At 42.2% G+C, this 14,258-nt stretch overlaps 1 protein-coding gene across 1 annotated transcript in view; it reads left to right on the top strand.

The window, feature by feature from the left end:
* Window positions 1-14,258, top strand: part of ADAM12 (ADAM metallopeptidase domain 12) — a 1,594,455-nt gene that overhangs the window by 1,067,461 nt on the left and 512,736 nt on the right. The window contains exon 10 of the mRNA XM_078640467.1: window positions 1,428-1,605. Coding sequence (XP_078496593.1) covers window positions 1,428-1,605 — 178 coding nt within the window. The remainder of the gene's footprint in view (window positions 1-1,427; window positions 1,606-14,258) is intronic.

Consider the following 14,258-nt stretch of genomic DNA (forward strand, 5'->3'; position numbering starts at 1 on the left):
TGACAAATGTCACATAGCCATAGGGAAGTCCACATTTATTGCAATTAAATAGTATAAACCACTGCACTGCCACCAGCTACCTCCAAAACATATATTCTGATGAGCAATCGGAAATTAAATATAAAATAGTTTTATGCAGTTCGCTATTCAAACAGTGTTCCAAACTTTTATATTGTAGTTTTCATTCATAATCATTCGTAAAAGTAACATTGAATCTTTGATTCCACACTTAAAATGTAACAAAATGGTGCATAACAAATACATCGATTTTCAGCTATTCTAATGCAGGTAAAAAAAAAACAGACTCAGGAGAACAAAGGGCCATATGTATGAACACATTTTCCCATAGACACAGAATGGGTAAAAGTCTTTGATACATCTGGCCCGAAGTTTCTAAATATTTTTATTGTTTAAATGGGGAAAATCTTTCATTTTAAATATTATGCACTTTAAGGTTTTCGTTGGCATATTCATGCCACATCCAAACCACTGCCAAGCATAGTACTCTTGTTTATTCTCAATTGTTCTAAGCCAGCAGGAGCGGAAACCCGCCTTGCATCAGTGCACATTAAGAAAAGGCATGCTTATGCGCCATCAATAAAAGACGATCTGAATCTGTGTGAAAACCCAATGCACATGCATTCAATAATGTATGAATCAAAAGTGGGGACTGGTATTTATTAGGGTGTAGGCATACTTTGCTCATGGAAAGCACCATTCTTGTGCCTAATAGTTGTGATGGATAGAACATATTTAGGGAATACAGCCCAACCATTAATGCTTTGGCTCTAAACTGTCATAACATGGGATTATAGCCTGGCTTCAAAGCTGCTGTGAACAAGGTATAACGTCCTGCGGGAGTCCCAGCTATTTGCATTTTGTTTGCCAACTGGTTGCAAGCCAGGTAAAATGTAATCATCTGAGCGTCTCGGAGGAGAGGTAAGTCTTGGCTTACTCAGCAGCAGACGCCGCGGTTTCCTTAATCAGAAACAAAACTTGACTTGATTGTGACCCCACGCGGCTTCCGTGAGAAGATAATGGAAGAGCAGCCATCCGGCGAACACTTACCACAGCTTCTACCAACCTCGTTCATTGAGCAGAAAAGGAAGGCTGGATTTTTCTAAGACACTACCATAGTTACATTAAAACTTCTAAAATGGCTGTACCAAGACATGTTTGTCTACCTGTATTTTTTGGTTTGTTCTTTTTTGTTATCCTGCCTGTGTTGGTGGAATTGATGCTTAAGTAATTTGCTTTACTTGTCAAGTGTCTTAACACTACCTGCGTGAAAAGACATTAGAGATAAGCCAAGTCAAGTAGGTATACAGTTCCTGCTCTGATGGAGTCCTCCCCGCTGTTCATCACTGCTCACCATGATTGACCCGAGTGCCTGTTGTTCAACTGGGTTTTCTCCTTTTGCCTTGCAGTTATCCCTTTCCCACCCTGTTCAGCAGCTGCAGTAAAGAGGACCTGGACATTAGCCTGGACAAGGGTGTGGGGATGTGTCTGTTCAACATGCCTGAGGTGCACAAGTCCCTTGGAGGTCAGAAGTGTGGAAATGGATATGTTGAAGACGGGGAAGAATGCGACTGTGGGGAACTTGACGTAAGGACAACATTAATTTTAATATATTTATTTATAGTTTCTAAAAGAGTGAGCAATACTCTGGACAGCCATTATCAGCCAAGGCACAAAGGAGAATGAGGCTCAGTAAACCTCAAAAATATAAGTGCATTGGAGTAGGAAGCTGAGCGTCAATTCAGAGCTAAGCGAAGAAAGAGGCAAATAGGAAATCACAGTAGCGGGAAACAACATTTGTATATTGTAGGGAAAGTTAAAAGAAAGTTATGAAAGAGGAAATTATTCTAACCTGGTAAAGGGCAAATAATTAAGTAGTTAGCAGACGGGGGAATACAGGTGTGAGGAGATTACACTTTACATGATCTGGCAGGAAATGGCAAATTCACGTAACAGGTATGTTTAGTGTAGACTAGAGGATCACTGAGGGTAATTAGATAGGAAACTGCCAGAGAAAGCAATGTGAGATGCACAGAGACAATCAGACTAAAAGCTAGTCCAAGCAGACATCCAGGCTAGGGTCCCTGTGGCTAAAAATGGCCTCCAAGTATCATGTAAGGTATGATTGAATTTTACTAGGGAGTCAGAAAATCCAAGTATTTAGCTTTTGTTTGCAATGACCGAAAAGTGAGGAAAGATGTGATGATGTAAAACTAATATACCAATTAATGCAGCTTGAGAGTCATTGCTTGTCTATTGTAAAACTGGCATTTGTGAAATCTTCTACATTTAACATTAGCGACTGACATTTTCTTTCTTCTCAAATCATAGTGCATAATAATGATCACTGAAAATGTCACATACTGCACGCTGTGGTGGTCAGCACTTTCACTGTTTGAGGACCAAAGACTAACATGGCGGAAAGTGATTTGTGTCCAAGCCAATTTATATTCAGTTTTATGAGAATGCCAACCTCAGTGCCTGCCAGGTCAGGCAAAACAGCCCGGTTTCTATCACAAATATCCTTCTTTATTTATTTATTTTAAAGTTTATATAGCGTGAACCTTTAAGAAGTAGTGTCATACAGTGCACCAATGCCACTTTTTGTGCATAATTAATTATTTGGCAAAGTCATCCTGTACTTTGAAGAGTGGTCTCGTCTGCTGAAGGATTCTGGCCTCTAAGAATCAAGTGCGTTCAAGCCAGAGTGGATCTTAACTAGTTGTGTATTAATTAAATATATTGTAAGACTGTTGTAATTTAAGACGGTAATACATTGCAGGGTGTTCCATTTATAACTTTAGAGTCATTTTTGTAGGTCCATCCATTTACTAAGCATCCTGCTTGGTAGGCTTGGCTACTTTATACATCAACAATCAACAAACAATTATTTGAGGGTTCAAGGGAAGTATTTAAAGACCCGGGCACAGTTATAACCCCCCGCACAAGTTATAAGAAACAACAAATAACTGTGGGTCTACTAAACAACTCAGGACATGCTATGTGTAGCTGGCTATGTGTCTGCTGCTACTATTTAAAATAGAAGACAGACTGGACAGTTAACCACTGTGAAAAATGTCCATCAGTTACTCGTTCTTGGGCACCCAGTACATCATTTGGTCTACTCCACAGTAGTTTGACCACCACTCTATCTCCATAGATATAGGTGTATATTGGAGATAAGTAGTGTGGGATGGATGTCTGGTAGGTGTTATTTGTACGTAACTGAGAGCAGTGCATAAAAAATGAGTGAAAGAAAAAATAATAATGTAACGTGTAAGATTGGATAGTGCATACAATAATTACTTTATTCTGGGGTCATGCACCTCCAATATTAAAATCATCAATAGTGCAAAAAAGTCAGGTGGTTCAAACAAATACCTTCTGACTGGGTTATCTGGTCGACATGTTTCTGCGGAATATGGTCATTTACTATACCAACCGCTTCCTCAGGACCCATAAACTTAATTGCTACTGCTTAAGTGATAATAAGTGAGAAAACACAGGACATTTATGAACAGAGAAGAGTGTCACCTGTACACTTCCATTTTCCTCCTGTAAAAGTCCAGTTGTGATTAAGCCAGCATATCCACATGTAATGAGATATAGAAAATAATAATAACACCTTCGTTAGTAAGGGCTACACAAGCGACATTGCTAGAATCATATCAATACTACATCTCGGTCAAATGACCCTCAATATGTATAACATTGTATGCGTAATCAATGTCTCACCTTAATTTACAAGGGGAATTGCCTCACCTCACCTGGCAAACAGCTCAGGAAAATGAAGCACCGCTCTAAATTGCAGAGAATATAAAAAGTCAGCATTAAAAAACCAGTGTCAGGTCAGTGCAGAGTCACAACCTGTGGGATGCTAAACAGCAAACCAGCAGGGGTCAGATTTCTTATCAATCTTCATAATTAGGCAAATGTATCTCTCTGGCTACAGGCAAGAGATAAATAGAAGGTTTTATCAATTGCCATTTAATATATATGGCTTTCATGGCGTGATATATGTACATTCCCTTCGCGCCAGATTGATCAACTAGGGGGATAAAATAAGCGCGTGCGGGCATTAGTTGTTTTTAGCTGTGATCGTTAGTATGTAGCCAAAGTCAAATCTCAACAATCAGTCTCAGTGCGCGCCCAAGCGCTGAATCTCATGATAAAAGCGCATCCGCTCGATTAACATGCAGAGCGTCTATTAGGTACATCATGTCAGTAAGGAGTTAATCAAAGCCCCTCCTGCACCCTTACCTCTCCGTCGGTACTTCAATCAGCCAGCCGGGCTGTTTGGGGAGGTGCCGCGGGGATTGACAAGCACTTCCTTATTGTTTCTTCAGCAAGCGTGATAGGTCCAGAGAGAACTACCAATGCCTCTGGGAAATGTAGTCCCAAAAGCACTTCCTTATTGTTTCGTCAGCAAGCGTGATAGGTCCAAAGAGAACTACCAATGTCTCAGGGAAATGTAGTCCCAAGAGCGCAAGGCATGCGTCCTCGGTAGCGCGGCTGTAGGAACTACACTCGCTGGTGGGAAATGTAGTCCATGACGCGCCAGTCAGTCGCATGACATTTAGACTACAACTGCTCATGGGAGTTGTAGTTCAGCACATAGACCAGTGTATTAATGATATTAATGATATTCTATCAGAGCTTGTGAGCTCGTGCGCGCTCTAGGAGCTGCTGGCGCTCGGTGTGAAAGCTGAACGAAACTCAAAGTCAGTAAATGTCATATTAATGTTTCTGGGCGGTTGCTTGCTCTGCTTTTCAGGTATCACCGTGGGCACGAAAATAAAAGGACTGAAAAATTCATGGCGTCATAACCATGATTATAGTAGATGGAATGTTGATCAAACCTAGGAGGTTGAATTATCTTGGAATCATTATGTAGGATGGCCCTGCTCTTGCTCCTCAGGATACTAGTAGGTGGCCGGTCAATCTATGTGGTCAATCATCTCGAAAGTCAAATCATTGTGCATGAGATCATGAAATGTAGCTACTACAGTGTCATCCGCGGGATGTCCTCGTTCAGCCCGCCTTTATCACAGTTGAGTTTGTACACCCATTTTTGCTCAATTTTAAACAGGTGTTTGGATATTATTGTATGCACTATCCAATCTTACACGTTACATTATTATTTTTTCTTTCACTCATTTTTTATGCACTGCTCTCAGTTACGAACAAATAACACCTACCAGACATCCATCCCACACTACTTATCTCCAATATACACCTATATCTATGGAGATAGAGTGGTGGTCAAACTACTGTGGAGTAGACCAAATGATGTACTGGGTGCCCAAGAACGAGTAACTGATGGACATTTTTCACAGTGGTTAACTGTCCAGTCTGTCTTCTATTTTAAATAGTAGCAGCAGACACATAGCCAGCTACACATAGCATGTCCTGAGTTGTTTAGTAGACCCACAGTTATTTGTTGTTTCTTATAACTTGTGCGGGGGGTTATAACTGTGCCCGGGTCTTTAAATACTTCCCTTGAACCCTCAAATAATTGTTTGTTGATTGTAGTTCCAGAGCAGCTGAGGCTGCGGGTTCATAATGTGTTAAGAGTGATAAAAATATCACTGTCCACCTCCAAAGTGGGGTCGTGGATGTTTAGTCTTTGTTGATTTTCCGTGTCGTGGTGTACAGGCAGAGCACCTCTTTTCTTATCTTCTTGGTTGTCTTGACTTCTTTTTGACAACGATGGCATCCATTTTGGGCTTAGCTTTTGACGAAGCCGAAATACAGTCAATACTAGACGACAACCCTAGCATGCTAGATAATATATCCAAGCCTCAGGATACTAGTCAGGATGGTTGGCCCAAGATTTTGTCTTTGAAGAAAAGTCATTCTCGCACATGTATCCATGGTATTACCATGGCGGAATACCTCAGAGGGAACGGTGCACCAACAGGGCTGATCGTCGTTAATTCACCGAGACTCTTCCTGGATGATCCCGACTTTCTAAGAGACTGGTACCTCATTGCATGGAAATGCACGAGAGACTGGCTGGTCCTAATAATAAAGACTGCAAAGAAAGCTGCAGATAAAATGATGATAGAGATCCAACTTTTGGAAGGCCAAATAAAAACTACCATAACTGGTAAACTTTTCACCAAACAACAGGATGAAAACAATAAATCTAATAAAGATTTTAAAGACAACATTCTATTTTCTAAATTGGAGAAATGCAAGAAGGATTTAGAAAAGTTCTCTAAGGAGAAAGTTTATCCTTATACAAGTGCCAACTATGTTCCGACGCCATTCAATCGCAATGGGAGAACAGGAGGATCCACCTATGGGACATCCTCATCTGACAACTCGACTGATTCTGACTCTTCTAATCAAAGTAATCCAACAATGAAAACGAGAGGAAGAGGCCAGTGGAAACAAAGAGGAGCACAGAATTACAATCAGGGCCAGTTCAATCCTTGGTGGCCACCCAATCCATGGATGCAAGGGCCACCGCAGGTCCCGCAACAGATGGGACCTTTTGGACCCGGACCATTCTATCCAGGCCAGAACATGCCTTTTTTAGGGTATGGCAGAGGGAGGTCGCGCGGAAGACGCCGGACCGCACAAGGACAAGGGCAAGTACAATGGAGTGTCCCACAACAGGCAATGGGGCTCCGGAGCGGCAAGCAGGTCCCGCAGGAACAAGCGGGCCAGAGCACGGGACCAGCCTCATAGTGAATCTCAGCTCGCGAAGCTTAACACCATTAGAAGAGAAGGTACTAAACCGAGGACTTGGTTTTGTGGGTACTAATGCAGGCGATCCATTTTTGACTCAGATTGAGATGTCCAAATTTTTCCGCAAAGTGAGACTACATTTCTTTTTTTCGAAGGCTGAACAAACCGATACCTTTCCTCAGAACACAGGACTCAAAAAACCGTCAAACTTTAGCCCTCCAACGGCAATGGTTCCAGCGAAGGTAATCACCTTTGAGGAAGCCGTACAGCATGATATAAACGAACTTTTCAAACAGTCGCACAACCCTTTTGTGAACATTTCTAACCTCGAACAAGAAGCCTTGAAAGAACTGGCAAATGATCGCTCGATCACAATCAAATCAGCGGATAAGGGTGGTGCCACGGTCCTACTGGATACAACCACCTACAGAGAGGAGTGCCTACGCCAATTGGGAGACACACGTTCTTATCAACTACTGATAGAAGACCCTACGCCAAGATTAACTACAACTATTGGGCACATTGTAGAAGAGGCACTGGCAGAGGGCTGGATAACTACCAAAGAAGCAGCCTATCTGACTACTCCACATCTGGTCAAACCATACTTTTATGTCCTGCCCAAGATCCACAAGGCAAGAAGACCACCACCAGGAAGGCCAATAATCTCAGGGATTGGGTCGATACTAGAACCCCTATCCACTTTTGTTGACGTCTTCCTCAGGCCAATGGTTAAACTGATGCCCACCTATCTTCAAGACACAAAGGACCTACTTAGACTCCTTCCTGACCTTGATTTTAATATTTTGACAGATCACCTGGTATCCTTTGACGTGGAGTCACTCTATACCTCCATCCCTCAGGATGAAACACTGGAGGCGATTGAAACTCTGCTGGGCGAGCAAACTTGGGATTCAATAACCCCCATCTCACTGATCATGAATTTGGCTACTATAGCTATGAAGGAATTTTTTTTCGAATTTGAGGGGCAGTGCTATCTACAGACGTCTGGGACAAGCATGGGCAGCGTTTTTGCCCCGTCCCTGGCGAATCTCTATATGCACAAGTTCGAACAAGATCATGTTCTGAATAATGAGAACCCGTTTTCAACATCGATAATTTCATGGAAGAGATATATCGATGATATCTTGGTGATTTGGCGTGGAGATGAATCCTCTCTTCGCGCTTTCCACACCTGGCTCAATGAGCGGAATAGATTTCTACGCTTCACATTGGAAAGCAGCCAAGACTCTTTGGCTTTTTTAGACCTGTTGATTTCTGTGACACCACAGGGTCTCAAATCTGAACTATATAGAAAGCCAATGGCTCGTAACTCCTTACTACAGTACACCAGTTGTCATCCCAAATCGCTACGCGATAATCTACCATTTGGACAGTTTTTGCGTGTGCAGCGGAACTGTACCACCAGAGAAGATTACACTAAACATTCTGATGACCTGGCCTTGAAACTCGCTGAACGGAATTACCCCAAGAAACTCATCAGGCGATCAAGGAAGAGAGCATCTAATAACAACAGGGAAGCCCTACTGGAACCACCGGTTCCTAAAGAAAAAAACGAAAGGCTGACATGTGTGAATACGTTCAGCACAAGATCTAATGCTATCCAACGCATAGTCCAAAAGCACTGGAGGATCTTGAACACCGGTAAAGATTCCTTGCCACAACCACTTTTTGCTTTCAAAAGAGCAACCAGTCTAAGAGACAAGCTGATACACACCAGACCCCCACCTAAGGAAATCCATCAAGTGGGCACAATATGGAATATGCCACCTGTGACAGGACATCATCCGTGTGGCAATTGTGCCGCGTGTCCTCAGACTAGACACACCACCTCGATAGATATAGGAACGAATCGTCCTTGGGAACAAAAGCGGTTCACGAATTGCAACAGCAGCAATCTCATCTACCTCATCACTTGCCCGTGCTCACTGAGATATGTTGGTATGACCACTCGGAAGATCAGGACTAGGATCTCGGAACATAAGAGCACAATAAGGTGCAGGAAGCAAGCAACAAGGTTGACGAACCATTACATCCAAGTGGGGCACAGACCTACGGAATTTGAATGGACCGTGTTAGAACAACCCAACATCCCCATGCACATCACAGACATATCCAAACACCTGTTTAAAATTGAGCAAAAATGGGTGTACAAACTCAACTGTGATAAAGGCGGGCTGAACGAGGACATCCCGTGGATGACACTGTAGTAGCTACATTTCATGATCTCATGCACAATGATTTGACTTTCGAGATGATTGACCACATAGATTGACCGGCCACCTACTAGTATCCTGAGGAGCAAGAGCAGGGCCATCCTACATAATGATTCCAAGATAATTCAACCTCCTAGGTTTGATCAACATTCCATCTACTATAATCATGGTTATGACGCCATGAATTTTTCAGTCCTTTTATTTTCGTGCCCACGGTGATACCTGAAAAGCAGAGCAAGCAACCGCCCAGAAACATTAATATGACATTTACTGACTTTGAGTTTCGTTCAGCTTTCACACCGAGCGCCAGCAGCTCCTAGAGCGCGCACGAGCTCACAAGCTCTGATAGAATATCATTAATATCATTAATACACTGGTCTATGTGCTGAACTACAACTCCCATGAGCAGTTGTAGTCTAAATGTCATGCGACTGACTGGCGCGTCATGAACTACATTTCCCACCAGCGAGTGTAGTTCCTACAGCCGCGCTACCGAGGACGCATGCCTTGCGCTCTTGGGACTACATTTCCCAGAGACATTGGTAGTTCTCTTTGGACCTATCACGCTTGCTGACGAAACAATAAGGAAGTGCTTTTGGGACTACATTTCCCAGAGGCATTGGTAGTTCTCTCTGGACCTATCACGCTTGCTGAAGAAACAATAAGGAAGTGCTTGTCAATCCCCGCGGCACCTCCCCAAACAGCCCGGCTGGCTGATTGAAGTACCGACGGAGAGGTAAGGGTGCAGGAGGGGCTTTGATTAACTCCTTACTGACATGATGTACCTAATAGACGCTCTGCATGTTAATCGAGCGGATGCGCTTTTATCATGAGATTCAGCGCTTGGGCGCGCACTGAGACTGATTGTTGAGATTTGACTTTGGCTACATACTAACGATCACAGCTAAAAACAACGAATGCCCGCACGCGCTTATTTTATCCCCCTAGTTGATCAATCTGGCGCGAAGGGAATGTACATATATCACGCCATGAAAGCCATATATATTAAATGGCAATTGATAAAACCTTCTATTTATCTCATGCCTGTAGCCAGAGAGATACATTTGCCTAATTATGAAGATTGATAAGAAATCTGACCCCTGCTGGTTTGCTGTTTAGCATCCCACAGGTTGTGACTCTGCACTGACCTGACACTGGTTTTTTAATGCTGACTTTTTATATTCTCTGCAATTTAGAGCGGTGCTTCATTTTCCTGAGCTGTTTGCCAGGTGAGGTGAGGCAATTCCCCTTGTAAATTAAGGTGAGACATTGATTACGCATACAATGTTATACATATTGAGGGTCATTTGACCGAGATGTAGTATTGATATGATTCTAGCAATGTCGCTTGTGTAGCCCTTACTAACGAAGGTGTTATTATTATTTTCTATATCTCATTACATGTGGATATGCTGGCTTAATCACAACTGGACTTTTACAGGAGGAAAATGGAAGTGTACAGGTGACACTCTTCTCTGTTCATAAATGTCCTGTGTTTTCTCACTTATTATCACTTAAGCAGTAGCAATTAAGTTTATGGGTCCTGAGGAAGCGGTTGGTATAGTAAATGACCATATTCCGCAGAAACATGTCGACCAGATAACCCAGTCAGAAGGTATTTGTTTGAACCACCTGACTTTTTTGCACTATTGATGATTTTAATATTGGAGGTGCATGACCCCAGAATAAAGTAATTATTGTATGCACTATCCAATCTTACACGTTACATTATTATTTTTTCTTTCACTCATTTTTTATGCACTGCTCTCTGTTACGAACAAATAACACCTACCAGACATCCATCCCACACTACTTATCTCCAATATACACCTATATCTATGGAGATAGAGTGGTGGTCAAACTACTGTGGAGTAGACCAAATGATGTACTGGGTGCCCAAGAACGAGTAACTGATGGACATTTTTCACAGTGGTTAACTGTCCAGTCTGTCTTCTATTTTAAATAGTAGCAGCAGACACATAGCCAGCTACACATAGCATGTCCTGAGTTGTTTAGTAGACCCACAGTTACTTTATACATCATCCACTGGCTATCTGGGGGCTAGTGACTCTGTGACTGATTTTTGTCTACATTTTACTAATGTACTGTTGAAGGATCCAGTAATTCCTAACGAGCTGAAACATAAATTGATGCTACAGTGGAGCTGCGGCATTGATTTCATATACTGTAAGCATTTTAACATCTGTTGTGGACAATGCCATGATACATTGGTTCATAATATGGTGTCTGTGAGTCAGTATTTCTCTTAAACCTGGGATATATTTTTAATTTGGTGTAATACAGTTGTTTTTAATTTCTCTACTTACTCCCACAAATTGGATAAAAAAATCGTACCTTCTCCGCCGTGTCGCTGCACACCTCTCCTCCATCCTCTTCATCTGCTGTAAAGCACCGGAAGCACCCAGGCTCCAGTACTCTCCTAGCCAATCACGACGCTGCATGAGCTCATGACGGTTTGGCCAGCACAAGAGGGCTGGCAAAACCATCATGCGCACTTAGAGGAGGGTAAACCACTCCTCGCTCTCACTCACTCTGCTCTGGCGTCACAGAGCCCAGCCCTGCCCCGACCTGACTCGGAGTCCCGCATAGAAAAATAATGTGATGATAACATTCTGTTATTATCATTTTATTTTTATTTTTTGTACTGCTGAAATAGCAGTGTGGCGATACTCGTACGCCTTAATGGAGGAGCCGCCACTGCTGTACCTTAAGAATCAAAATGCCTACTTGCCTCACCCAGAGCTCAGCACATAAAAAAATAGGCCTGTCTTTGGCCTAGGCCTAGCTTGTTATGTGCAGAGTTCTCCCACCAAACTCCGGTGTCCCCACAGTCGCAAACTTTCTATTAACTCGTAGTTTGTGAATACTCAAAAAAATTTAAACTCACTTCAGTGAATGAGGCCCAGAGAGTCTATTGCGTCTGCTGTTACTCTGTAAACTCCCAAGAGACTCGCAAGAATATATCACAAACCAACTATTCACCTTCAGAAAACCAGTTGTACTCAGACATCTGTGGAGCAAAAGTGACAAACCACTGGATCGTGCCTTGAGCCAAGACTCATCTGCTCTACAGAGCTGGAAGCATTCAGTCATATTTAAAAACAGTCTTTGATGTTCCGTTTATTATCACTTCAACACAGAATGTGAAACTGACCCAGCAATCTGGAAAGCTTCTCCTCAGATTTAAATATACTGATTACAGTTAAGACCTGTGTAAAAACCAAGAGACAAAGACTAATCATTTTTTTCAGAAGACACTGAAGTGGAATGGAGCAATTTCCATGTTTTTCAATTTTATTAATTTCCAAATATAATTCAGTCTAACCTTTCACAACTAATGAAAAAAGCGAAGCACTGGAAAAATAACGAAAAATTGATTTGCTTCTACGAAAATAGGTAGGACACTGCTGCCGCCTGTTCATGATAGTATTCGAGCAGGGCTACATCTAGTTTCCGGAAATATATGCTAAATATTTGACCTTATCCTTGAGGAACTAGAGGTCAACATGGTCATGCTAAACATAAACAATATTATCTTCTGTCGCAAGTGAGTTGTGGTCCTAAATGTGATGAGGTAAAAACTAATGATTTCCATATGTTAATTGATTGTGACACCTATTTTATACTTGAAGGATGTGGGTAATTGTAATTCAGAATAGGTAATTGAACATGCGTTTGTATCTTGCTAGTGGTCATATTGCAGAAGTGAAAAAGGCTAATAAGGTATGTTTGATCAAACTAAACAACACACAATGAGAATAAAATCAACATCTGAAGTCCATTACAAACAACTGCAAAAAGAGCAATATGTAGCTGCAGGGAGAAGACGAGTGTAATGAGAGAATCGTGTGCATAGCAATGTCTATGTTACTCGTCAACTCTTGACCTCTAGAGTTGAGCAAATGTCAATGTGTTCTAATTAAAACTATGAAACCTTTAGATTCATGAACTGCTCTGAATCTTTCACTGTGAGAAGCACTTAAAGTGCAAGGGCGAATGACTGTGCGCCAGTGTTGGGCTAGCATGAGAGTTTGACAAGGTGTAGAAATACATTATTTAATGCCACAGAGTTTCAAAGTAGTGTCCTTTCTCTATTTCCTGAGCCTCCTCATCTGGATCTCCAGAGAATGTATTTACCAATGTAAATACTCTAAATTACAGACACATTGCTTTAAACCATCTAATCTGCAATTCATTGGGATGATTTAGCGTTCATTTGCTCATTCTGGACTATGAGTAACCATGTGTTGGGGTCTTACTGAGAGATTTAGAATAAGTCACCCAGATGCCCTCTTAGAAGAAGTCATGGGTCTGTCCACAAGTGTCGGGCGTTGAATAAGCTGCTCATAAAGCAATCGAGGAGCTACATAGCCCATTCTGTTCTCTAGGGTGGCCTGCGGTGTGAAGGAAAGGTGAGCAATGTCAGGCTCATTCACCCCTATCATGGCTAATATGAAGAGAACCAGAGGGAATGGGTACAGGAAATAGCATCACACAGACAGGGTAATATTAAGAGGGGACATCTAGTCCATACCATCCTGAACTCAATAGACCTGAACTGTAGAAGGTGTCTCCATGTTCAACTGTGCTAAACAGGCAAGGAAACATTAGCATTCTTTAAGGAGACACGCCAGGGAACTGCAAAGGATGTCCAATGCAGTCCCACAACACCGAGGCACCAGCTACTGTGGTATTACTCACGTATTTTTCCTGGGGCACAGGTTGTTGACTGTGACCCCAGACAGACACTTTTGAGGTGAGGCAACTAAATTGCAACTGAAAGGCCATGAATTGCATCTAAGAAGTAAAGGTACTGGTGAGTACTCCTCAACAGAAAAGTCTTTTTTTTCTTTTCACTCAGTCAACTGGTGACCTAGCAGCTCATAATCCAGACTTTATAGCGTTTTCAAACCCCCCCCTCCCCAAGGGCCTCAATGCAGTATCAATCGAACAAAAAATCCATAAACAGTGAACCATAATGAGCCAATTTGTTTTTGGTTGCTGCCTTCCTTTGCAGTGGGCCTGTCACTGCTGCAGCTCTGGAAAGTAAACTTCCAAAAGACAAGTTTTGAGTTGTTTTATCAATACCTCCCTACCACGTCAGTGGGTTTCATTCAATCTAAGTAATAAAATACTTCCCGTAGCAGCAGTAAGGCTTGGGTTTCTGAAGTGCCTACACTATCGCTAATCAGACCCTCCCAATGACTTTCACAGCTTATTACTAAAAAACAAACTATGGACTATTTCATTTCAAAAGCATCCTGCTCTATGAACACAGACTCCACTGCT

Source organism: Lissotriton helveticus, chromosome 5_1, assembly GCF_964261635.1.
Source record: "Lissotriton helveticus chromosome 5_1, aLisHel1.1, whole genome shotgun sequence".
Lineage (NCBI taxonomy): Eukaryota > Metazoa > Chordata > Amphibia > Caudata > Salamandridae > Lissotriton > Lissotriton helveticus.